Source organism: Cyclopterus lumpus, chromosome 6 (assembly GCF_009769545.1).
Source record: "Cyclopterus lumpus isolate fCycLum1 chromosome 6, fCycLum1.pri, whole genome shotgun sequence".
Lineage (NCBI taxonomy): Eukaryota > Metazoa > Chordata > Actinopteri > Perciformes > Cyclopteridae > Cyclopterus > Cyclopterus lumpus.
The window spans coordinates 9,048,180-9,073,858 of record NC_046971.1 but is presented as its reverse complement, the minus strand read 5'-3'; the positions used below and the strand labels follow the sequence as shown (position 1 = coordinate 9,073,858).

General features: G+C 43.2%; 5 protein-coding genes across 9 annotated transcripts in view; 2 read left to right on the top strand and 3 right to left on the bottom strand.

The window, feature by feature from the left end:
• Positions 1–5,093, top strand: part of reln (reelin) — an 87,036-nt gene extending 81,943 nt beyond the window's left edge. Inside the window, exons 64-65 of the mRNA XM_034534563.1 lie at positions 35–133; positions 4,329–5,093. Of these exons, the coding sequence (XP_034390454.1) occupies positions 35–133; positions 4,329–4,425 (196 nt within the window). The 3' untranslated portion in view covers positions 4,426–5,093. The remainder of the gene's footprint in view (positions 1–34; positions 134–4,328) is intronic.
• Positions 5,094–6,179: 1,086 nt separating this feature from the next.
• On the bottom strand, positions 6,180–7,369 carry bncr (bouncer). The gene is made up of 2 exons (XM_034534562.1): positions 7,203–7,369; positions 6,180–6,570 (listed from the first exon to the last, which is right to left on the bottom strand). Exons 1-2 carry the CDS (start codon positions 7,367–7,369, stop codon positions 6,180–6,182), a joined length of 558 nt encoding a protein of 185 aa, XP_034390453.1.
• Positions 7,370–7,670: 301 nt separating this feature from the next.
• LOC117731978 (protein Bouncer-like) lies at positions 7,671–8,677 on the bottom strand. The gene is made up of 2 exons (XM_034534561.1): positions 8,655–8,677; positions 7,671–8,127 (listed from the first exon to the last, which is right to left on the bottom strand). The coding sequence occupies exons 1-2, from the start codon at positions 8,675–8,677 to the stop codon at positions 7,671–7,673; spliced, it is 480 nt and encodes a 159-aa protein (XP_034390452.1).
• Positions 8,678–8,875: 198 nt separating this feature from the next.
• LOC117732580 (uncharacterized protein C3orf18 homolog) lies at positions 8,876–10,154 on the bottom strand. 3 transcript variants are annotated; one of them, XM_034535603.1, is made up of 5 exons: positions 10,095–10,154; positions 9,655–9,830; positions 9,551–9,576; positions 9,346–9,451; positions 8,876–9,232 (listed from the first exon to the last, which is right to left on the bottom strand). In XM_034535603.1, exons 2-5 carry the CDS (start codon positions 9,772–9,774, stop codon positions 9,179–9,181), a joined length of 306 nt encoding a protein of 101 aa, XP_034391494.1. In that variant the 5' UTR covers positions 9,775–9,830; positions 10,095–10,154; the 3' UTR covers positions 8,876–9,178. The 3 variants fall into 3 exon arrangements, with proteins under 3 accessions (XP_034391494.1, XP_034391492.1, XP_034391493.1); XM_034535601.1 differs by having other exon boundaries at positions 9,655–9,924; positions 10,095–10,142; XM_034535602.1 differs by lacking the exon at positions 10,095–10,154 and having other exon boundaries at positions 9,655–10,030.
• A 350-nt stretch (positions 10,155–10,504) lies between these two features.
• On the top strand, positions 10,505–24,937 carry pik3c2g (phosphatidylinositol-4-phosphate 3-kinase catalytic subunit type 2 gamma). 3 transcript variants are annotated; one of them, XM_034534116.1, is made up of 33 exons: positions 10,505–10,593; positions 10,980–11,328; positions 11,454–11,533; positions 11,898–12,055; positions 12,738–12,852; positions 12,951–13,062; positions 13,421–13,491; positions 13,653–13,716; positions 13,870–13,995; positions 14,158–14,188; positions 15,331–15,514; positions 15,633–15,755; positions 16,070–16,198; positions 16,709–16,823; positions 16,909–17,042; positions 17,295–17,483; positions 18,750–18,843; positions 19,050–19,144; positions 19,428–19,608; positions 19,749–19,856; positions 19,962–20,054; positions 20,387–20,516; positions 20,631–20,767; positions 20,874–21,043; positions 21,194–21,350; positions 21,453–21,562; positions 21,713–21,869; positions 22,497–22,615; positions 22,732–22,831; positions 22,925–22,988; positions 23,143–23,219; positions 23,369–23,494; positions 24,217–24,937. In XM_034534116.1, the coding sequence occupies exons 2-33, from the start codon at positions 11,050–11,052 to the stop codon at positions 24,367–24,369; spliced, it is 3,981 nt and encodes a 1,326-aa protein (XP_034390007.1). In that variant the 5' UTR covers positions 10,505–10,593; positions 10,980–11,049; the 3' UTR covers positions 24,370–24,937. The 3 variants fall into 3 exon arrangements, with proteins under 3 accessions (XP_034390007.1, XP_034390006.1, XP_034390008.1); XM_034534115.1 differs by having other exon boundaries at positions 23,140–23,219; XM_034534117.1 differs by lacking the exon at positions 15,633–15,755 and having other exon boundaries at positions 23,140–23,219.
• The last annotated feature ends 742 nt before the right edge of the window (positions 24,938–25,679 follow it).

Below are 25,679 nucleotides of genomic sequence, written 5' to 3'. Positions count from 1 at the left end.
ACTGACTCCACAATGTTTCCCATAATCTCTCCAGAGAGGCGAGAGTTAAAGGGGTGATGCTGCGATGGTGGCAGCCACGCCACGACGGTGCAGGCCATGACCAGTGGGCGTTGGACCATGTGGAAGTAGTTCTGTGAGTACCCGATTCCCAGCCTGCCCAAGGCACCCCAGACTGGCCCCGAAAAGAGCCTTGACCTGCCCTCGTCTCTACCTCTGACTCCGCCTCACAGACACAGGGATACAGCATACACACACACACACAGATATACTGTAAGCACCACCTTCTCTCTCACCAGTCTCTCATCACAACTCTGGTGTCAGGCAAGCAGAGTAGACACATGACTGCAATGTGCTTTGCTGTGAAGAGTTGTTTGTGGATGGCTGTTCTGTGTACAACAGATCAACAGATCATCATATTTTCAGTGTCTTGTAGAACCCATGCATCTCTCATAAGAACAACTTGTCAAGAATGTATGCATTGTTCCATTGAAATGTCTAAAAAGTCCAAATAATGACAGACTTCAAACTTTAAAAGGTCTTAGTTATGGTTAGTTATGGTTATTGAAATGTTGCCATTTGTTGTCGTACTGAAGCACTCATTAGATGTGAAGCATCCATTCACATATTCATTCATAATTTACAGTATTCACTCATTAAAATCTCGAGCTAGCCCGCCTGCCCCTTAGTCGTGAGGTAGAGCACTGAACCAAGATCACCCTATATACACTACAGGAAGTGGAAGTGGCTTCACATCTGTGACAGTGTGTGTTTGTTCCACTGTGAAGTCAGCGTCGTCAGACAGGCCCATAGTCCGACTGGTCTTGTGTTCATTTTCACATTCCTTTCATGTGCAACAATGCTGCTGCATTTCATTCGACTGGGACTAAAGACATAGTCCTCTTTCATCTTAAATTTAATGGAAGTTTCAAACACCCTCCACTTCTTTCTTTCCCTTTTTACATGTATATTGCATTTTAGTCAAACCAAGATCATTAAACATTTTCTCTCTCTGGAAGACAATGAACGTTTGAAATCAAAGTGGCAAAGCTGGAGATTCTGCAGGGCACTGAAGATATCATGAACATGGTCTATTCTTAACATGGCAATATCATAAAGCATTTCCACTGCATTCTCTGCATGTTGCCGTGGGTCTCAGAGCAATGTTCCCTCTGAAGCGGAGGCCGATTGTTCATTCAGATGGCTACCCAATGCATTGCAAATGCTGCACACAACAACCACGTGAGGTACTATAATATATCACAGCTGATACCGAGTTGCACAACACACACAAACACACACATTTATGCCAAACCTGAGCCGTCCCCGGTCTACGTGGTTGTGACCTGTCCCACTCCCTCCCTCGCACGGTTTTCAACGGTGTCTGCTGAAAAGAGTGACCGTGATCCTCACACTTTGCTCTGTTGTTTATTTCTCTCTGCTCACCACACCTCCACTCCTTCACACATTCTTCCTCTCGCTCCTACTCCTGCTCAATCTTATCTTTTGCACACGCCTTTCCTCCCGGCTGCTTAATGTCACCGACGTGGTTGATCATGTGGTCATGCTCACTCCTCTGCTCGTGCCGCATCGTATCCTACCTCCCTTCACCCTCCTCCTCCTCCTCCTCCTCCTCCTCCTTTCCTCTCCTTCCTGTTTCCCTTTATCTCCTTTCCTCTTCCCATTCTGGCATACAACGGATGGATTACGGCTGTGTATCTTGCTGTCTGTCTTCTCTTCTACTTTCCATTCCTCTTTGTTCCATTTCTCTTTTGTCTACTACTCACCTGCTTTGCGTTCTATTCTTCTTTATAAATTCTTCCTCATTCTCTCTGTCTTTCCCACCCACTATTTCTTCTTCCTTGAACCTCTGACTATCTTTATGCCTCTTCTCTCTCCTCCCTTCTCCCCGCTTTGGGCCCCTGCCTCCCCAGGCCGGGGCTCCTACCCCCCCAGACCTTTCTGCGCGACAGCAGCCCCCTCCTCCTGCTTCTCCCCTCTCGCGCTCTAACCTCTGCTCTCTTCTGTATTCTGCTCCCTCTGGCATGGCTGTAGTGTGAGGTAAGTTCTCCGCCTCTTCCTGAATGCAGCCCCCTCCCTCACCCTCCTTCCAATCCTTTCTTCTCCCTGTTACACTGTGCACACCCTCCCTCTCTTTCACTGACACTCCCCGGCCCTCCTCCTCATCACCACAGTCATCTTCATGCCCTCACCTTAACTCAAGCCCCAGGCAGGTCAACAAGCAGGTCACAGTTTTCCGGTGGAGGCACGCTGACAAAATTATCCAACGTATAGATCTGAAAGGTGGAGTGCGGAAATGTTGTCTTCCCCTTCTGGCAGTGAGAATAATTACACAATTACTGCATCTTGCCCCCCCCCCCCCCCCCCCTCCAGGAGTGCTTATTTTTTATCTGCATTTACTCAACAAACTTTTCCCCAACGTTTCAAAGGATTTTACTCTTTGCTGCTGCTCTGCTTCTTTTCTTTTTAGCTTGTGTATACAACCTGGGTCTACAATTAAAAACACGACAGAGGGACTACAGGTTGTGACAAAGATTTAAAAAATAAATATGAGATAAATATATGTCTTGGGCAGTGGTTATACATTGGAACAGCTTGTTTGTTTGCACATTCAGAAATGGAGGACAGTTTGTCAACCTTTCCTGCTCCCTTAAGCTCTGACTGGTTGATGTAAAATGATCACTTCCAATGCACCAGCGCGGGAAAGTCGCCTCATTTTCCAGACACCACAATTCCAGTTTACTGCGAAACACAGAGAGCTTAATAAGCATTGTGTGGACTCATTGGACAACCGCACTCCAGCCCAAAACAGTACTCACAACAGCACATGAATAGAGGCGTAAACACAGCAATACAATCTTGAGCGATGGCATTTAATTTAATTTTGACATTTTGAAATGGCATTGCATCCTCTAAAAGGGTTCAACACCAGGTCACCAGATGAAAACCAATTCCTGATGAATGCCGTTGATTTCGAATGTGCAGTTTACATAATCTTCAAGAAATTTAAACTTTAATAATTTACATACACAAATGTCAATGGTACAGTGTTTGTGTGTATATGTGTGACGTTCTCCATCACTATACATATATCCGTTTGTTTTGTTTCAAGCCGTTGGAGGGTTTTTGACCCGTAGCTGCTAATTTACAAACAGTTTTACAAGCAGTAATTTACAAACAAAAATATCCTACTTTAAAAAAAATGTGGGGGTCCAGCATTTATCACACTCAAGCCCAATCACCAAAGGTCTTTTCATTTATTTACCAGCATCAGTCAATGCACTCACATCTGACTTACCTCCTCCATCCTCCTTGCATGGCTTTCCGCATCGATTGTTGCCACAGCTCTCCATCCCTCTTTCACTCATGTCTGTCTGTCTGTCTGTGGACAGCAACAACATGACTCTGAGCCAGGAGCCCTATGATTTCTGACCAAAAATCAAACACACACACACACACACACACACACACACACACACACACACACTCTCAAACTCATGCAGTTTACCAGCCATCCGTCCCATCCACCTTCACACACACACACTTCCACCTCCACAGCATCAACCATCACACGCAAATACACACGCACACACACACACACACACACACACACACCATCCCCTGCCCCACCCCTCCTGGTCACCCCTCCCACCCCCGCTTCGCAGAGGCCCCTGCCCTGGCTGCACTCCTGGCTCACTGGCAACGCCCTGCTGGATGGAAGAGGCTATGAACAGGCTAAGCAAGAGCGATGTTCCGCAGCTTTTCTCTGTCTTTTAGTTTTAAAACCACCCCTTCTCTGCTCATAACCCTGCACTTGTATGGTCTTGGATTACGTATTTTTCTTTTCTCCCAGTGATGGCTGTTAACTCTGACCTCAAACACTCAGAGTCAGAGTCTGCCCCGTAGCGTCTGTGGTAGTATGTCTGTAGATTCTGTGTCCCATGTCTTGTCCTGTGACATTTGGTCTTAGATACATGTAGTTCTACTGCCATGTTCACCATCTAGCTGCATCTCATTTGTGCAGAACGTAATAAAAATCCAGTTGTGTAGAGTAGCGGCACCCATTCTCCGAGCCATGAGACCCATGCGGGTGTTGAGTGTTTGAGGTTATGGCTGAAAATGATTAAAAATGCCAGCATGAAAATGGATGCGAGTGAGTGCGAAAGCTGCATTCAACCATTCGTGTGTTTGCGTGCATGGATGAGAGCGTGTGCATGGGGATGCATGGGTTTGTAGTGCCCTTTACTCGGTCACTAATATTCACACTCCTCCTCTTTCCCTCCTCTTTCACTGTGTTTGTATCCCTGCAGCACCCGTAAACAAAACTACATGATGAACTTTGCCAGACAGACCGGCGCGCGTCACTATTACAGCCGCAAGAGGCGGGCACTGCAACAGCGTGCCTGAATCCACCGAGAAGGGATTCGCCCTCTGACCTGCCAATCATTCATTGATCCGCCATGCCCATCATTTTTGCTCCTGACGACATATTGCCCTGTCGAGTCCCATCCAACAGCGGATTCCAGTCAGCCTTAGACCTCCCTCACCCATCTTTTCCTAACCTCTGCCACAAACACAGGCCATCCAATCAGCTTACGCCAGCCAATCAAGGCCTTCCCAACCACACGGGTCGGCGGGAATGAAATTCAGAAGAAAGGAGTGAAGCGGCCATTTTGTTTACTTTTCTTCATGGACGGTTGGGGTTTCTAGTTGTTTTCTAATTGTTGCTGTGGTTTCTCTGATCTCTCCGATAACCCTCCCTCTGGCTTACCTCCCTGTCACACCCCTTCCCTCTCCTCATCCTCCTTTTCCTACCACACTGTGAAATTGAGATAAAATATCACTGCTGAACTGACCAGCCGATTGGAGAGTTGCCTCCCAGTTCCACTGAGCCGTCGGGGGGGAGGACCGCTCCACTGCTGCCAACCAGTACGCCAAGTCAGGGCGTAAAGGATACCGACCATTAAGAGGAAAAACGGCGATAAAGAAGCTAAAAAAAAAAAGTAAAAAAAAAAATAAGAGTACTGTGTTCTTGCTGTTCTGTGTGTCTGTGGGTTCTTTTTGTGATGAGTTGACTGTGGTGTTCTGTTCATTTGTTCGTTCGTTTTTCTACTAATTCATATGCTTTTAAGGGGGGGGGGGGGGGGGGGGGGTTCTGTTTCGTTTTCCTCGTTTATCTGGAACGAATGTGGGCAGGGTGGGGAAAAAAAAGCCCGGCCTCCACAGGAAGAAGGAATGAAAGAACGATTTGCACGACGGGAAAAGGAGAAAGTACGAAAAAAATTAAAAAATGAACATTTTGTTGATTTTGTATCATTTTTTATATATGTTGGTTCCCGAAAATACAGATATTTATGGTAAATGGTTCTTCACGTAACCTATTTAAGATGCACTGTGCGTGAAATCTGTATGTTATTTTCTAGTGTTAAGTTATTAGGCAGTTGAGTCAGGCTCTCAGACTGCATCATCTCCCCTCTTCTCATGTGCTGTTGCGCGACCCCTCCCCCCTCCCTCTCCGCTGATTTCTGATACCTGGAGGTGAGGCTCTATTAGTGTTGTTTTTTGAAGTCTGTGTAATATGGACCCTCTGCCCTCAGTGTAACTCCAGTATAGCAATCTCCTGTATATATATGTATATCCACTATGGGGAGACCCAGCAGCCTTATAAAAGGGAAATAAAGAACTGTCCAAACCTCATACTGTACACATTGTTTGAGCTGCTGCCTTTCACTCTTCAAAGATAAGCCTTTCATTTATCAATACTTTTCTCATTGTTTTTGCCACCTTACAAGAGTCACACTCCAGACACCATTGCTTCATGTCAAGGTGGATTCCAGGCCAGTAGCACCGCTATAGTCGCCTGCATGTCTGGTGTGTTTGTGTCAAAAAGAAAAGTCCCTGAAAATATTATATACTTTATTTAAAAGAAATTAAAACATTATAAAAAACATTTGTCACTAAGATGATGTAAAATAATATGATGAAATATCTGGTTGGTGCACACCTCAGTGTCTTTAGACTGGGCATTCACCACAAAGCGCTTCGGGCTCTTTGCATTACTCGATGCTGAGGCTGCAGAGATACGTCTTCCCAATGCTCACATCAAACATCAGACATATTCAACCCCTAAAAAAAAAACACAGCGCATCAGGTGTCTTTGGTCACCAGCTGCCAGTCATCAGAGCTACAGTCATGAGTGTGACAGTGACGTAGAGGGATTTGGCTGTGGCGCCCGGGCAGGAGTTACAGTACGGCGACTCACAGCAGCTGTAGCTCATGGTGTACACCGTTCCTTTGAGGCGGATGCTGTGCTCCTGGCTGCAGGCACTCTTGGCCATGCAGCCCCTGGCCGACAGTGCGCTGTGGTTGCCGTAGCGACCTTCGGCCTTGAAGCACAGCTCGTTTGGAGGGCACTCGGTCACAATGAGCTCAAATGTCTTCTCCTTCTCCAGGATGGGGCTGTAGTAGCAAAACAGGTTGTCGCACAGCACCGAGGGGAGGAGAAGGTAGAACCACAGCACGGCAAAGTGCAGGAGCTGCAAGATGTTCGGCCTGCAAGTAGATGAGAGACACGTGGTATTTCACGGACCTAATGACCCAATATTGTGGCAATAAAAAGAAAATAAATTCACACAAATTAACGAAAACAGCAGTTTAGTAATTGTGGTGGCATATTTCTTACCCGCTGTTGAGTCTTAAGCTGAAATGAATACCGTAAAACTATTAATAAATTAATTCTAATAAATTAATTAAGAGGCCCAGTAGAGTAATTAATTCAGCATATTTCATTTACCCAGTTTGCGGATTTTCTGTTAAACGTTTGTGGCCTCATAGCCATGATCAATTCGATTCAGTTTCAAGTCACACCACTTAACAAAACTCCTCCAGTCACAAAATATGTAATATAACTTTAATATATAAAATTGTATAGGCTCTGTAGAGCTAATATATTAAATGTGACAATACACGTACAATCACATCCTTCCGTCTCTTGTTTGTCTTATTTCAAGGCAATCACTAAAGCCAAAAGAAATTCAGCAAGTTAACTTTTTTTTTTATCTTGATTCTTCTGCACAGGTGTCAGGGATTTCCCTGATTGGGACATTCAAAACACTCAAGGCAGTAAAGGCAAAAAGAGATGGCTGACACAACTTTCAGTAAAAAACTTTATTATGAAGACTCACCTGCCCATTTTAAAGATTTTAATTCCAATCACACAGGTAAAACTTTCCAGAGCTTCTCCTGATGAACTCTGCTCTCGCCACTGATCTTCCTGCACAGGCCACACCTCCCAGCACACCTGATGTGAAATGAACACAAAGGAACTACACCAAGTGGGAGGCTTAATCATGGCGCTTTTATTTTGAAGAATTCATCAGTCACCACAGGAATAATGTGATTATTTACTCTTATTATACCAGGAGGATGGCTGACAAGTCCACCTTTCTCTCTGGAGCAAAAATGTAATCAAACAAAAACACTTCACCATGGTGTATTCTTTTCTCATTAACACATGCATTTAGTAAAGATCCTTATAGTCACAAACATCTGACCAAATGTCAGTGACCTTTCAGAGACTCAGGTAAGTGCCTATGGCTAACAGGCCTCTCTCCCCAGTCTGCTACGAACACTTCTATGACGCAGTGGCAGATTCATGTGGAGCTCCCTGATGTGTAATTTGCACATGAATCCCAAAGCTCCTCTCCGAGAACATTAGTGGTGTTAGTATAATCTATTTTGATCCCCATTAGCATCTTCGGGTTGGCGTCAGACTTCGGCCGGCCGTTACATTTGTCTTTGCAGCAGCAGGCGTGGCTGACATTGTACTTGACCCCCCGATAAGAGGTGATCTCATGGGAGCCACAGAGTTTAGTGTCCAAGCAGCCCTGAGCAGACAGAATGCGGAGGGAGCCGTAGTGGCCTCCGGAGCTGGAGCAGCGCTGACCAGGCAGACACTGGCTGGTGATCTCGGGGCAGGACTTGCCTTTGTGCTGCAGAGGACAGTAGAGACACAGCAGGCTGTCCAGGCTCAGAGCGGGGAGGACCAGAGCCGTGGCCAACAGGATGGAGGTCAGGAGCCTGCGTGGTCCCAGCAGATGGACCTCCAGACTAATGTAAATCCACCCACACAGTTAAATAGGAAGGAAGGATGCAGACTGCAAACATACTTTCATAGACACATTCATCAATTGTGGTGACAACATTTATCTGGTTAGTCTTTTTAAGCTGAAATTACAAATATAAAGCCAGAACTCATCTATGAAATCATGTATTCTTGCTAGAAGAGGCCCAGTTCTACTTTACAAGGGAGCACTCAAGAGAAAAGGTCACGGGGCATATGGGAGTGACCAGGATGGAGGCTGTTGGAACATCTCGCTTCAAGCAGTGGCAGAATAGAGCAATGCTTGGTCAGCTTAGTTACACGACGTACTGATATATATATATATATACACACCTGCTATGGCCTGTCCACATACATACTGCATATATGCCAATAAGCGGCTGCTGCATGACCACCCACCCAATGTGGGCAGTAACAATAACAGCTTGTATACCAGTTCACTCAGATCAAAATGTGAAATACAACTAAATATGTAAAATTGTCATTACATCAATTAGAAGTGTTATGGTTTCACCTGTTCTCTCTTTGTGATCCCATCTTCTTGTCTGTGAAATCCCTCAAAGTGTGTGACGATGTGTCGACCTGAGGAACCTCCAAACGCCGGCCACCTTTCTGATTACCAAGCAGGAACAGGTGTGTATTTGAAGCTCTTTCAAATGAATCCATAAATAATGGTAGAAATTCACACACACACAAAACAAGCTTTTTTTGTTTGGATTTTATCTTTCAGTTTATTGCTCAAAAATAACATCATGCTTCAAATCCTTCAAAACACTTTGAACCGTCTTTTAAAAGAACATCTCAACTGAGGCAAAAGAAAAGATCACAGCGCCATCTGCTGCTCTGCAAAAGAAAGGTCATGAGGGAAGACGTTTACATTTTATTATTTGATGTGGTGCTGTAATTGTGGAATGTCTTCCAGATGTTAGTTTTATACTTCATAGGGTGGCAAGTCTCGATTTGTAAAGTCTCTGCAGTTCGATGGCAGAAATCGTGCTTTAATCGGCCACATTATTTTTTCTTTCTTGGTTTTTCTGTTCATGACCTAGAGACCCCTGAAAAGGAGAGATGTCCCTCCTTATATAAAGGTTCCTGTGAAGAAAAAACAAATTCTTGATGAGTTGACGAGGTCATGACGAGCCACGTATGATATACAATTGAGGTGTATGGTTTACGGTTTATAAAAGTTTGAGTGGTTTGCTCACCGCCAGCTCCTCCACCTCCTCCCTGCCACTGTCCTCCCACTCGTCTCGGTCCTCTGTGGGGTCGAAGCTGTACAGAGGAATCAGACGATGCCGCAGCTCATCTAATCTAAAGCGAAGCATACAAAAGAAACCAAATTGTGACAGAACATAAAAGATATACCAAATTGTTGTGAAAATGATGCGTAAACCCAAGAAAACCACTTACCGTGACCTCCTTCTGATATAAACAACCTGAAGAGAAGCAAAACAATATGTACTTAAAAGATACATTGCAGTCATGTGAAATTAAATATACAAACCCATTCTTACCATTGCCACTACACATCCAATCAGTGTGAGTAGGACAAAGGAGATGAGTGCATAGTAGCCAGGAAATCCAGGTTTGGAGTTTGGGGTTGAAATGTGGAGAGTTGTGTGGTTGGAATACATTTCTGTGTGCTTGATCTCCTCCCAGTACACCCAGTACACGCCACCACAGCTCACACCTTTGTGACACATTCAGTGGAGTGTCGTTGTTGTCGGTGTCAACTGAAAGGCCATGTTGGGCTTTCTCAACTCCAGGAAGACTAACACGTATCGCTATAGAGAGTCAAACAGCGCACACTTTACTCGGAAGGTTATGATCCAGGAATCAGTATGCAGGACTCAGTGTTCCAAATGACCCGTCTAGGAAATGTATGATAGCACAAAGAATGCCTCCTATAGCATCCAAACCTTTCCTCAGATTAAAAAAAACGAATAATTCTTACCATATGTGTCAGATTGTTGTGTGTCAGATTCTTGCTGCTTTCATTTACCTTCACAACCCGCATACCTCAACCTGCTCAATGACATTCCAGAATGAGGTGTGGATGTGATGTTTAGTTGAACTGGATATATGTATTAATTACATATAGTACACGTTGATATATTGCAGTTATAGCTTTACTGAGAATTCTTTTTAATTTAAAAATTATAAAATCTATCTGGATTCTTTTGCAAACGTAACAAAAGTACAAACTCATGAACGTATCTCTGCAACCAGAATAATCGACACATGTACTGTAATGTTCTCTTTCCTCCAGCAGAGGGAAAGGTCTTGTGTGGTGCAGAGGTGTGGGAGGGAACAGAGGGCGGGGTGAGGAAGCACAGGTGGGAAGCTTTCTAGGTCTTGGAGCAGGTCTAACCAGCTGTGCATGGCTCAAGTTGGGCGCTCACCTCGTCAACACAAGATGGATTAACAGGAACACGGTTAACAGACCTTTGATGGTAAGTTAGCAACAACAACAACAACAACAACAACAAAGTGTTAATTGGAGCTTATCTAAAGTTGGCAACTGTGAATGCGCTTTTAGTAAATGTGAGATCCTTAGCAATGTGAAAAGCCTCCTTTCTTATTGAATCATAATGTTTTAACTCATGTATTGGTAATGCTGTTATTGAGGACTTCTGTCATGTTTCCCTCTGCCACAGATATAGTGGCGCGCTCTGCTAGATTTCCTGTTAAGATTTGAAAGCTTGTTAATAATTAGACCAATGTATTGTTAGACTCCAGTCATAAAACAGCTTCCTTGTCCGACCTGCAATACGTCTCATACACTACTGTCATTCATTCCTAATTCTGCTTTTCGTTGTGTGTTTTTAATGCCACATAGTCGTGCGTTGTTATGAAGTGAGGACGTGCTGACAGTGTGAGACAGGAGGATTTGACTTCCTAAAGATGTGATGGATCCCTATCAGAGGAAAAATGCAACGGTTCAGAGACAAGATGCAACGGACCTCTCCGTGCCTCCTCCCGGCAATCTGTCTGCACCTCTACCAAAACGTGGCCCTCCCCCTCCACTCAGAACCAGACTGCCTAGTGCATGTTTACCAGGTACACAAGGCCTTGCACCTCCTCCTCCCCCCTCCAGGACACGAATACCCTGCAATAAGCCGCTCTCCTTTGACCTCACTGCGCCCGCTCGCCAACTGAATCGTTCCCGTACAGAAGTACACGATCATGTGAGTATCTCCAGTAGTTTCTGTCTCTACAGAGACAAAACGCTCCTTTGTGATTGAATCAAATGACCTGACTTAACATTGGCAAAATCAGAGAAAAGGCCTGAGAGTCTTTTTTCTCCCTTTAGGACCCATGGACCATCCCACTAATAGACACCCCACAAGGCAGCACCAAGAGGCTGACTTCTTTTTGTGCTGCAACGTCCAAGTGAGAGAGTGCATGAAAATAAGTTCCAACATATTCATAGTATTTATTTATTCAAATGAACTGTTTGACTACTGTGAAATTAATTAGAAAAGTTTTTTTCAAATGTTCCACCTTAAAGACACAGTAACAAGAACAGTAGCACTACTTTAAATGCAGCAGATACTGTTGGTTTTTTTGAGCAGCTTTTTACTGCTGGGTCATATGTAGCTGTTGGTTAAAAGTAATGAGGATGTTTACTATTATTCTTGTACCATTTGGTGAGCTGAAATGAATCATCCTAATCTTCTTAAGTGCAGAACATATTTGTCATCACACTTCCACTTTCCCTCTGGCAACCTGTTCTTCTAATTACCGTCTCCGGCAGGCTAATGTTACGGTACGGGCACGCAGACAGCCTTCATAACTCGGGTGTGGTATGGAGTCGTTTGTTACCAATCCACCCGGACCTGCTGCAGCGGGTGGAGGTGAATCTCAGTGTGGCCGTTGAGTGGGACAATCACCTGCTCCCCTTCCCCACCACAGGTAAGATTAGCCAACGCAGTACCACAGGCAATTACAGTGAATATAATAGTTGCAATTTGTACTCGCAGAGAATGAGGAGATTTTATCCCCATTAGAAATAAAATCCAGACGGTTGTCTTTCATTTGATGATGTCATACCTACAAATCACAATGATCTGAACTAGAGACACACCAGCATCACATTGGACCAGTTCCTAACTTTCAATTTGATCTCAACTAAACACCTGTAAGGTTTCACGACTGCGTCTTGCACGGTTGCGACACTATCACGGTGACCACATCTGGACACAGTCAGACATTTAAACACCTGGAAAAGTTCTCAAAACTAATTCTGTGGCAGTTCCTTCTATGTTTTGCCACGAGGACGCGCACACAGACTCACAAGATAAAAACTATACCAGCGTTGCTGTTGTGGCTGGTAATTATAAGGTGTAGAGTAAACAAACTAAAACTATTGTTAATGTCGTTTTTACATCTATGTTTGCAGTGATGGTAGAAGTTATCAGATCCTATACTTAAAAGTCAAAGTAGCGATACCACAATGTTATAACAGGTATTATTTCTGGAAAAATGTACTGCCATTCAATTCTGAAGTCAAAGGTCAAAGTAGCAGAAAAGCACCACTTCATTGTTGAAGTCCCTGCAGAAGAATGTGGACTCTGAACTCTGATCTTTCATCCAGGGAACACGACCGTGAAGAGTCTGATTGATGAAATCTCCCGGCTGCTCGACCTCACTCCCAGCCCAAGTGGGCATCGTTACTTGAAACTTTGCGACTCTGACGAGTATCTCCAAAAGTAAGTGACTCATCCAGAAATGGTTGTTTATTTACAATGTTCTGTTCAAACATGGTGTGTTTCCACATTCATCGTTACATGTGATGATCTCTCCTTAGTGAAGAACTGCTGGGTATGCACGAGACCATTCAGACCTCCTGCAAGTTAAAACTAGTCGTCCCCCTCCGACTGCTTCACGAGAACAACTTCGAGCACCTTCTGTGCAGGGATGTAAGTCAGTTCAAACTCTAGAGTTGTAGATTATTTACCCAGAAGGGGTGGCCAATCTTCAGTCTTGAAATGCTGCTCTCTCACACACACCTGAGCCTGGCCTCTCGCCAGTTTATATTTCAGAGCTATTGTAGCTGTAAAAACCTCCACCCTCAGTTCTTGACTTTGTTCTGTTTACACATCTCGTCATCGCTGGTGGCATCTAGCAGCGCAAATAAAATGGAATAAAGGTGAACCTGATGAAAATGTTCGGTGCCACGGAGTCTACATGCTTTATAAGAATAAAAAAATTTAAAAATCGCGACACAATAAGTTGCCACAATCCTACACAGCAATTTAAATCAGTTTTTTCTCCGAGGGGGAGGACGACAGAGCACCATGCCAGCTGTACCGGCTCCTGCGTCCTGTTTGTGTCTTCAACACCTGCAAGTAAGATGCCTCCCACATCAGCTTTGTGCAATGGAAGACTGTGCAGTGGGTCATGTGTCAACGAGTGTCTGTTTGTAGACAACATAAGGACAGGCAGCTTTGCTCTATGGTCCTCTAGCGTGACGCCACATTTGTGTGTTTAACCCACCCTCCTCTCTCAGGTTGAGCCTGCAGGACATGCTCAAGAGCTACAACAGAGAGGTGACAGAGCTGATGAGAAGTAAGGTCAGTAAAGAGAGCATAACCAGCACATATCACAGTATTTGATTGTGTTTTTGTAGCTCTATCCCGTGGGCTTCACCACCTCAGAATCATTTAAATGTATCAGTAGGAGTGATGTATCTGAAGCTGACTTTATTCATCTCGTCGTGTCTGCAGTCGGGGATGAAAGTCAATGTGCTCGAGTTCATTGTTCGGTCCATCTGCAATCTTCTGTGTGGGCTGTCGTGTCAGGAGCTGGAGGACGCCATCGGCAGGCTCAACAGACTCCATCCCACACCTCTGGTAGGACGTCACATACAATTGTTCAACGTTTATACTTTCTGTATAATCTTTTTTTCTTTTCTTATGTGATCACTTTTGAATTCTGCTTTAAGCCATTTTTTTAAAGATGACTTTTATAACAATAATTACAATGCTGTGTTTCCTCTTCTTCTTTTTTTACAGAGTCATGTTGACACGTCTGAGTGTGAAACGGGTGAGTAGCTGCACCGGTATAACTTGTATAGCTGTGATACCGTCGTGTGTGGGTGTGTTTCAGACTATTCGTAGCACTTTTTTATGAAAAAACTAAAGCGGGTCTCCATTTGACATTTTGAGTGTGAAATATACACTGTATTCCTAAAAAAAATTACCTGGTGTAACAAATTATAAATGGTTTATAACACTGCAATGTAGTTGTAAGCAGATAATCTATATAAGCAGAGTCTGGTGTTTCAATCGATTATGAATGACGATACGATGACGAAGTACATGTTTCTTATTAATACAACACAGTTGTATTATATATATATATATATATATATATATATATATATATATATATATATATATATATATATATATATTTCTTTTATTCCAGACTCATGAGTCCATAAAGCAATAAACACAAATATAACAACAATATATAAAATATAATACAACACAATACAATACAGGGACATAGGTACAATTACTGCAGTTAAAAAGTCACTTGTGGTTTAAAAACATTCAAACACTTGTTCCAATGTTTCCAGAAACGTGAGAAATACCTTGTATCCCTCTGTGTTGGCTCAGTTAAGACTTTTATAATTACATTTTAGACCCCTAGGAGTCATTTAATCAACATTTAAATTTGTATATAAAATTCCTCAACACAGCATGGAAAGTGGGAACATTACAAGTCACAAACATCTGACTTGCACTTGTCCATCTGGGAAGCTTGAGCAAGATTCTGAAAGCATCATTAAATGCCACCTGAATCTTTTTCATTTTCGCTTTACTATAACTGCACCACAGGTGGGCTGTATAGAGGAGTACAGTAGGCTCTGAAGAGAGCAGTTTTAACATCTTCTGTACACATGTGAAATTTACGTGCCAGCATGTTGGCTTGTGCATAAAGTTTGCAACACTGCCGCTGCACATCGTCATCATCACTAAGGTCGTTCCTGATGATGTATTATTATTAATAAGAAACATGTGCTTCATAGAGAAGTTGAGGTTTTTGACAAATGCTGTACAACAAATGTCCTTCCATTTATTAGATTATTATTAACTGCTTAAGCAAGCTAAATAGAGGGATTTAAAGTAAAGTGAGACTATATTAAAATGGTGAACTGTGTTTATTCCTCTGTATTCCAGCCATGAGCGTGCTCCACGGGGCGCTGCTGAAAGTGCTTCACATATTTTTTGACAACTTCCAGTCAGACTTCAGAGTTCAGGAGGTCGCCAGCAACCTGCAAACAGTCGACGTCGAGGGCCACACTGAAATCCTCCAATTCGATATTTCTGCTCTCTACCAACTGGAACCCAACTGGTTGATCAAGTATGTGCATTTACACGTACAGATACACAAACATGTGCACACAGATACTAATCTTGAACACGACCCTGATAAGGGCAAGAGGTTTCATTGCGTTCTCTTTCCTCTCCATTGCTTTTAGTTATGAATTCTTCTCTCTTTCCTGTGAGTTGACGTACGGAGGAACAAAGATCTGTGACTCGGGAATTTCTAAGAATATCAGCACTGCCTTGTCATCCGGGAACAAGATCCAGTGTAACCGTGTGTAAGGACAAGATCTTGAGTCCTCAACTGTAAATGATAGCTCATCCAACTTCCTCTTTCCCCATTCACAGAATAATGGCATTGTCATGAATGAAGAAGTGAAACTAGATTTAGCATCTTTCACACCGTTTATTGTCCTTTTTTGTACTGATTCCATCATAGGTGTGTGTTTGAGAAATAATCTGTCATTTTTGGTACATGTGAGTAATAGTATAACATAATAAGAGTCAACAAAAAGTGTATGCAAATATTTAACATAAATAGATGGCTGAGGGGAAAAAAAACATATTTATGACAGTTTTTTTCTGATTTTAGGATGGTGTTTCCTGTTGTAGTTAACCAGCTGCCTTATGAGTGCATGTTGACATTTCGCCTCAAGGCCTCCAAGCGAGGCAAGAGTCCCGAGCTTTTAGGCTGGGCTGTGCTACCTCTCTACAGCGACAGGTAGATTGTCCACAACGTTTACACCATCTTACACCCGATTATGTATAAACCTTTGGGCTGGTTTGAATTTTGAAAATCACGTTTGACTAAAGGATGATACAGGCGGAGGCTGAGGAGGTGGAGGGAGTTGAATTATCGACCGCAACACAGCATGGTGACTTCAGTATGAAAGGACCACTGTGTCTGCCTGAACTACTGCAAGGCTCCATTTGCAAAACTGCTGAAGTGGCCCTTTAACACATTTTTTTATTTATGTAAAAACAAATATGTTTAGCTTTTTATTGCTCCAACTACTCTACTCTCCTTTCTTATGACAAAACATCTACAGAGAGACCTCTCTATTTGTTCCCATATATTATAATCAAACTTATTTTTTAAGTAGCCCTTTTGAATGTTGACTGAAAACTCAAGATGATGCGTTAACCTGTCTAAGAAGAGTCATACGGTATAATTAGTGACATATAGTGTGTGTGTGTGTGTGTGTGTGTGTGTGTGTGTGTGTGTGTCTAGGACTCTGGTTCACGGGAACGTTCTGCTCAGTTTGTCCACACTGACCGAGCTGCCGGTCCGTCCCTCCCCTGCCCTGCTTGATGGCCACAGTCAAGCCTTCGGAGTCATTCTGCAGGTCGGTAACTCTGCCGCCTGTTGACCAAAAGACAAACAACATCTCTTTACCTGCTCAAAGATTCGTCCCCTCCATCTTTCCCCAGCTTGAGTTCCTAAGTCAGCTTGAGTGGAAGTATCAGAGGCCCATCGCCCTCCCCGGTTCAATCGTCTTTACTGAGCCTTGTGAGGTATTGCAGAGGAAGATGTTGAACGTCTCTAAGAAGCACTGCCTCTGCTTGTGAGTAGAAGAAAACTCTACTGTATGATGTGCTGTGTTCCAAGTTTTATATTTGTGTACATGCATAATCTTTTCATTTCTAAAAGAAGATTTCTATTCCCTCGTTCTCAAGTTAAAGACCATAAAGGCAATTGCTTCTGACTTCGTAGCAATAATAAAACAAACAAACACAACAACAACAACAGATCTACAACTACAGATCCCTTGTTTGTATCCCTTAACTCGTTCCTGAAATGTTCTCTGCTTCCCCAGTCTAACACCCAATGAGAAGGATTTCCTCTGGAGTAAGCGTCACAGCAGTGACCACGGAAGTACTTTTCTCCACTTGCTACTGGGTGGAGTCCCCAAGTGGCGTCCTGAAGACCTGACGGAGATCTATACTGTTGTCGAGAACTGGACCATCCTTCAACCTGAGGAGGCCCTCTTCCTGCTCAGTGACGAGTAGGTTCCTCTTGGTTCACATACAGACACGTGGACGCAGTCATTATGCAAAGCTGCAAGGGCCAAGAGAAAACACACCGCCGTTGTGTGTTTGGTAATGTGTTGTCAATTAAACCATCACATTATTGAAGTAGGATATACGCATCTTGTGAGAAGGTGATGCAAAATATCATATGAGGTTTTTTAACGCGTCGTGCCGGCTCTTGTGTGGCAGTACACACACACACAAACACACACTCACACAATAAATACGTGAAAAACACTCTTAAAACAATCAAAGGAGCTTGAAAAGCTAGTTGGTAATAACTACATTTATGAATATCTAAAAATACACATAAGAAATTGAGCTGTTTAACAGCACGATAAATATCTGTAAATAACGGAGAAGGCTGATAGCAAAAGAGGATAACGGACGATTAGTTTTACAGGCAGTAGCACATAGAGACAGTACTTCCCAGAGGCAGCAGAACCGGTGACCATTCACAGCCATCTTGGTCCCTCCAGACCTCTGTGTACCGTGTATGCTGAAGCCAACCGAATCTCACCAGATGCCTCATTTTTCTTCAATGGAAAGATGCACTGCACTTACCTTTTATTCACTGGATCAAAGCTCTACAGCACATTTTTAAATATAGAAAGAAAAATACCCAAGAGGCTCCACAAAGACTTTTTATCATGTTATGGAATCCTTTTCTAAACAATATCAAAGAGAAAATCTAATTACCTACTGTTCTATTAAAAAGAAAAAGTTGCTGCCCTGCTTTTTGGTTTTTTATTTTACAAATACATACCCGATAGCCTACAATGCCCCCACCTTTTTAAAAATTATTTATTTGTATTTATTGCGGTGTTTATTTGTTTATCATCTCCATTCAGTTTTTTTGGGTCTACATTATGCCACTGAATATATCATACAGTATTGTACCACTTGTACCACAGAAAAAAAGTATATCCAAATTCCCTGAGAAGGAGTTCATTTTTCAGAGCCGGTGTACTCTTTGCTGGTCACATTCAACAATCATCGTTGTGTTTTTTATAGAGCATCAAACAGTACTCAAATACTTGTACTAGCTGATAATGTCTCACTCTGTTCTGTATGCTGTTCCCTCTGATGTTCTCTTTTAATAATTAATTTGTTGAATGTGGTTTTTGTAGCGGCAGTGCACTTGTCAATACAGGGAGCCCAATAACCCCAAATTACATCTTTTATCACAACCATGATGGAAGCTTGAATATATCTGTTTTTCATTTTTCAATTTTTAACAGTTTTCATGATCAGACTGTGAGGAAGGCTGCAGTTCATTACTTTGAAAATATTCAAGATGGAGAGCTAGAGGTGTTTCTACCACAGCTGGTCCAGGTAAGCACACAAACTGTTACTGCACACACTCAGTGACAAAATGCAATAAGCACATTCATCATTCATCATTCAGCCTTACCGCGTCTGTGACCAAACCAATATTGAATTGGTTTAAGCCATCTGATTTTAATTTTTGAAAATAGGTGGCATACTGAATGGCACCTCACTGGTGACGTTATAGTTTGATCAGTCCTCCTGTCCCGCAGGCTCTGAGGAGCGAGTGGGAGTTGGATGGACCTCTGGTGATGCTGCTGTTGGAGAGATCCATGAAGAACATACGGATCGCCCATCAACTCTACTGGTGAGCAGCAGAGTCGGACATCAAACTGTGGGAATGTCGTTTCTGATTCCTGCTCACGCTCCTTGAAGATGTTAACGACATAATGACATAATAATGTTTTAGTCTAGGTTTACAAATACATTGAGTTATTTGTGAGGATGTAATGAGCATTACTGTTGAAAAAAGTAATGAAGTTGAGGTAAATACACTTCTGTGTAGATAGATATATTTGTATTTCTGTAATTGTGTGTCTTTTAATGCTGTGTTTTTCACAGTAATTTATTGTTTATTGACATGCTGGCAGGCTGCTGGAGGATGCCCAGACTGACCACTACTACCAGGGTTGGTTTAGTAAGGTCCAGGCTGCCCTGCGGCACTGTTGTGGCCGAGCACTGAGGCAGGAGCTGGAGCGTGAAACCCGCCTGGTGTCTGTGCTCGTCCAGGTGGCTGAGAAGGTCCGCACCGCTGAAAAGGCTCAACGTAAGGTTTGTGAACAGATCTTCCACCTACTCATTCATACTCACTCCCTTAGTAGCCTCTGATGCTCCAGGATTATAACTAACTGCAAGTCATGCATTTTATTTGAGCTCTTTCATTGTATGCGTTTTTTTTTCTTTTTCTGCAGAATATTCTGAACAAAGAAAAATTCAAGATTGATGACTTCTTCAGAGATGGGATCAGCTGTTGTCTGCCACTGGATCCTGCAGTCTGTGTCAAGGCATTGGACGTGGACGTAAGAACATTACGCAACACATTACACCTATTATGTCATCACTTTAATCTAATATGCACACAGTTGTATTCTGGAGAGTGTACTCCTCTGATATGTGACTTGCAGGCCTGTACGTTTTATAACTCCAATGCCGCTCCTCTCGGGACCTCATTCATCTGCTCTGACCCTCTGGCCAGAAACATTCGTGTCATCTGCAAGGTTGGTAACAATATGTTGCTTTGTTGATCCACACTGGGCCTCATGCAAGAACACTGTAATAATGTCTTTTAAATGTGTCTTACTGTTGTCTTTGAGGTTTGCTCGTACGAGTTTTCCCAAGTCAGCGTAATCAATACCACTAAAATTGCCATATAAGGCCATCTGTTCTGCTGTGTTTATAGGCAGGTTTTATTCACAAAGATGTTTCCAATGAGAAGATGTTCAGCCTGCAGATCTAATAAAACAAAACAAAATGTCTTGGCACTTGGGCTGCCCTACTGGGTCAAAAAGCAACTTTTGTAGTTTCCATTACTCTGAAATGTGTCCTTCAGACGGGAGATAACCTGCGTCAGGACATGCTGATGCTTCAGATAGTCCGTGTGATGGATGGTGTTTGGCTAAAGGAGGGGATGGACCTGCGAATGATCACCTACAAATGTCTTTCCACGGGCAGAGCTCAGGGTCAGTGGACTTGTTTGTGTTTTTTTATTGTACATGAAAATGGTCCTTGTCTTACAAACTGGCTCTGGGGCTGTGAATTGACTTTATTCCCACATATTCCGTGTATATATTCAGGCCTGGTGGAGGTGGTTCCAGATGCAGTGACCCTGGGGCATATTCAGCAGGAGTGGGGTCTGGGTGGCACCCTTCGAGAAGACACACTGGAGAAATGGTTCCACATGCGGAACAAAACTAAGGAGGACTATGACACGGTTAGGACCACTAGAAAATCTTTGATAACTGGACCATATACTTGTATATCACAATAATTCACTTTTGTTTGTTGCATTGTGCAACACTCCTATTGCGAATGTGCAGGCTGTGATGAACTTCATCCACTCGTGTGCAGGGTGGTGTGTGGCCACCTTCATCCTGGGGATCTGTGACCGCCACAATGACAACATCATGTTGAAGGACAGTGGACACATGTTTCATATCGACTTTGGCAAGATCATGGGCAACGCACAGAAGTTCGGAAGCTTTAAAAGGCAAGTGAATAATAAGTCATGCGCTACTTTGAGAAAGTGAAAACAGCGTCATTTTTGTTTGAGCAGCAGAAGAGATACAGTAAAGTATAAAGTCAAAAATACAAATGTGAATCATCCAAAACCTTCCCCTGCTCCTTTTTGCAATAAAAGGGACCGATCACCATTCATCTTTACGTCTGAGATGCAGCACTTCATCACCGACGGGGGGCAGAAGCCTCAGCTCTTGCATGACTTTGTGGATCTCTGCTGTGATGCTTACAACCTAATCAGAAAGCGCTCTGCACTGATACTCAGCTTGTTGGAGCTGGTAAGACCTTCACTGAATAACATCATCATGGTAACAACCTCCAAGCTATATCTGAGAATAGATAATATAACATAAGCACCTGTTCATTTGTGTGGGTTGCAGATGCTACATGCAGGAATGCCAGAACTTAAGGACTCGAATGACCTGCAGTATGTCCAGAACAACCTCCGACCTCATGACACGGACAAGGAGGCCACATCCTACTTTACAAAGTGATTTAATGCGCACACACACACACACACACACACACAAACACTCTCTCTTACTAAAACAACATCTTCAAAATATCCTTTTATTTTTTATTTCTGCCGCTGCATTAATCTGATTCTTCCAGTAACGTGTTTGTATCTCTCCTGCTGCAGGAAGATCAAGGAAAGCATGGGCTGTGTGTCAGTCAAGGTTAACTTTCTGACACACAGCATCGGTCAAGGGAAGAAACAAGAAGCACAAACCGGGGTCAGCACCCCCTCTCCCAGCACCAACATCCAAGAAGCTTTCGTCGAGAGATGCACCAGCAGGGTAAGAGATGTGGTGAGGCTGCATTTTCGTTGTGCTGCGTTTATTCAGACAGAAAGCGTTGGCCCCAGTGTCCATTTTCGTCATTTTCACCACAGAGAGATCCCAATAGCCAGGAGATCTGATGAAACACCCCGGAGCTGGCGGCAGGTTCACACACATTTGTTCCAAGAGTAACGACCCCTGGCACTCTGACTGTGTGTGTTTGTGTCGGGCCTGCTGTCACCGTAGCTGCAGTACTGTGTTAGGACAGGCTTTCCCTGTGTGTTACTGTGTGTTTACTGATGTGTGTTGCTATTTCACTGCTCATTAATCAGATTAAGCCTCCTGATGTCAGGTTTAGCTGTTTTAGGAGAACTCTTCATTTCCACTGTTTTGTTAGCACAGTGTAAGCCCACAAATTACTTTGGATTGACTTATATTATAGAAAGCACTGTAAAAGTCCAAACCCACATGTTTAAATATTCCTTGGTTATCACGCTGTTGGGGTTTAATACACTTGTGTGTATCTAACATTCTTGACTAAAGACAGACAGACCACTAAGAAGTGGATGCTTTACAGATCCTTGAGGGTAAACTTCCCCTGTGTTACCAGCAGTCCCTCCTTTATATATTCTGTTTGATTTGCAGACCTATCACCTCAAAGTAACCATTGACGATGGTTTTCTGAACATTGACAAGACATTTGGGCAGTTGGAGCTGATCGATAAGCAGCTGCAGAAATACTTCATTGCAACCAAGCTGCCTCAGTGAGTGAAGACAAAATAAACACATACAGCTCACATCATGGGGCTATTTTCTTTAGGAACACCGCTTTTATTCCCTTCCACAATAATGACGTAATTGGATGCTTGTCTCAAAATAGGTTTCCTCAGTGGTCAGTCAAGATGTCATTCACCATGGGCAGGAGGATGACTCTGCTGAACACGTACCTGAAACAGCTTTTTGAGGGACCATGCAAGGGAGTAAGTTCCTCTGGTCACTGGTTGATTTCTCTCGGTGATCCCTTGTTTTGCCCAACTCTAACCTGCAAAGCTGCCTCCCTCTGTCACTTGCAGAATGAATTTGTGTGCAGCTTGTTCCTGGACGGCCCCAACACAGCCCCAGCAATTGTTGTGGCAGGTAATTCATTGCTCCTAAATAACCAGTGGCTGTCATGCTAAAGACAATATTTACTGTATAATGTATAGATAGATTCGGGGCTATGTCGACGATAGTATATATTATATGTTGTGCTGTGATTTACTGACATTAATGCGCTGATCTATTGCAGCAGCCCGTCCTCAGATCCAGCTCAACATTTCTTACACTGACTGTAAGCTCTCGGTCTTGGTAAAACACCTAACGAACATTGTGAGTTTCCTTCACTCTTATCATTGCATTGTGTGTAGCGTTTAACAAGAGGAAAGCAAACATAGTAAACGTGTTTTCCCTTATAAATACTTTATGGTGTGTGATCAAGTGCGGGCCATCCCTTCTGGCCCTTTTTCTCTTTTCAACAGAAGCAGGCAAACGGCGCCAACCCCAACGCCTACGTGGTCACGCATCTCAGACCAGACCCTCAGCAGCTCTACGAGAAGAAGACGCAGGTGGTCCGCAATAATGACAACCCCACCTTCAATGAGCTGGTACCACTTCCATCCTTCCCACCCTCTCATCATGATTCAACAGTCACAGCATCCTTTGTATTTCCATTGGATTAATGGTTTAAGAAAGTAATGCTTTTAGATAGTAATGCTTTCAGAAAGTAATGCTTTTAGAAAGTAATGCTTTCAGAAAGTAATGCTTTCGTGGTTTTTGTCAAAGGGACAGTTCATGTCACATTCTGATTATTTAGCCTCAAAGGGATTAACCCTCCTTCGGACCCTCGATTCAGAGGAGGAAAAACGCCCCACAGGAAGAGCAACAGCGGAGGGATTCCCACTATGGCCTCACGTAACTTAAACATGTATCACATTTATAAATGCTCTATTATTTTTGATATAAGTATGTGTATGTTTCCCACTCCGCTAAGATAAATTGCTGTCAGTCAAAGTTTCAAAGGGTATCATTACACAAAGTTTGAGTTCATATTTAATGTGTGCTCTGCCTGCGGCGCTGCCCCCCGCTGTGTGAGTCTCATCTTTGAGTATTTTGAACCCTGCAGACTCTAAACCAGAAGCTTCTCACATACTTAACAGCCTCTTTAAAATCGTTTCATGTTGCACAGCCTTTGCAACGCCAAATGGAAGGAAACGCAAAAAAAAAAAAAAAATGTGACAGATATTTCAGATAAAAGCCTAACTGCACAGCAGAAATATTCAGAATGTAGAGCTTTTTGATCGCTAAAATATCTGCCTCTTATTCACAGTTGGAGTACAATTACATCCCAGTGCTTCATGGGATGGTGCTGGAAGTGACGGTGATGAGCAAGAGGACCTTTGTGGCTGCAACCAACATTAGACTGGTGGAAGATTTGCTTGACAAGGAGACGTGGTTTACCCTCGGCAACTGTGCAGTCTGACCTCAGAGAGCTGCACTGTAAGTCTGCTGCCAGCAGGGGGTACAACCCTACCGAGGGACAGAAGCGATCCAAAGATGTATCACAATGAATGAGACAAACTCACCTGAACACAGGAACTGGGCACTCTAATTTATACTTATTCATCAGATGCAACTTAAGCTCACTCCAGAGCTAAATATGTTGGCATTGGTTGGTGTATTTGGATGACGTTACAAGACTGAGTGAAGGAGACTGTTTACTGTGTGAAGCATCATTTACCTTGTGTTTTTTATTGTTTTAATGTCAATCAAATTATGGAGTTTAGCTAATTAGTCTGATTTTTTTTATGTGACCTTATTGGTAGATGAATGAAAGAACTCTAAATGAACTTTTTAGTGTTCTATTTGCACTTCCGTTTGTACTTTAACTTCAGTGTGTGGTTAAGACTCTGAAAGATTAATGAGGAGGTGATGCCGTGCAGTTAGGGGCTGACTGTCTGATACCTAAGAGTGTTTGCCCCTTTGAGCTGTGGCAACTGGATGTCCTCGACTAGTGGAATTGGAGGCAGGAGGCAGGACAGTGAGGGAGAGGGGAGAAGGGAGGGGGAGAAGGGAGGGGGAGAGGGGAGATGGGAGAAGGGAGGGGGGAGAGGGGAGAGGTGTGAGGAGAGTGTGTGAGCAGGATGACAACTCTGCCTCTCCAGCCTGAGGGGCTGAGTTAACACTCTCCTCATCACTCCATCCATTGTCTTATCCGTCAGTGGCATTCAGACAAAGTTATGCACTTGCATATCCAAACAGGCGAAGGCAGACACTCGCATGCCCAGACAAATACTCCGGAATAAACACACAGACACACACACAGAGACACACACACACACACACACTTTCTAGTCAAAGGTAGGTCTTCGTGTTATCCTAATGCCATCTTACTCCAGACAGGCCTGCTGACCCATACTGTCCTCCGCCTCATTCAAAGGATTTAGTGATGAACGAGGATAGAAGTGGTCTCCCAGCACTCGATACGGTTCAATAATGTATAACTCTGTGAATGCTATTTATATTATTCCATGCTGGGTCTCTCACGAGGAGGTAGGCTTGGAAGAAAATGCTGGATGCTACTCTTTCATAGTAGTGCTCATGGACTATTAATGTATCCTGGCATCACTCATCAGTTTCAGATCTAATAGAAGAATTACATCTATTGTTTTGAAATAGATGATTAATCCAGAAACAACAGTGTCTTGTGGTTTCTCTTATGTGTGTTCAAATCTTCCACAATATTTGCACTTGCATCAATTATTAATTCAATGATAATAATCTAATATCCTA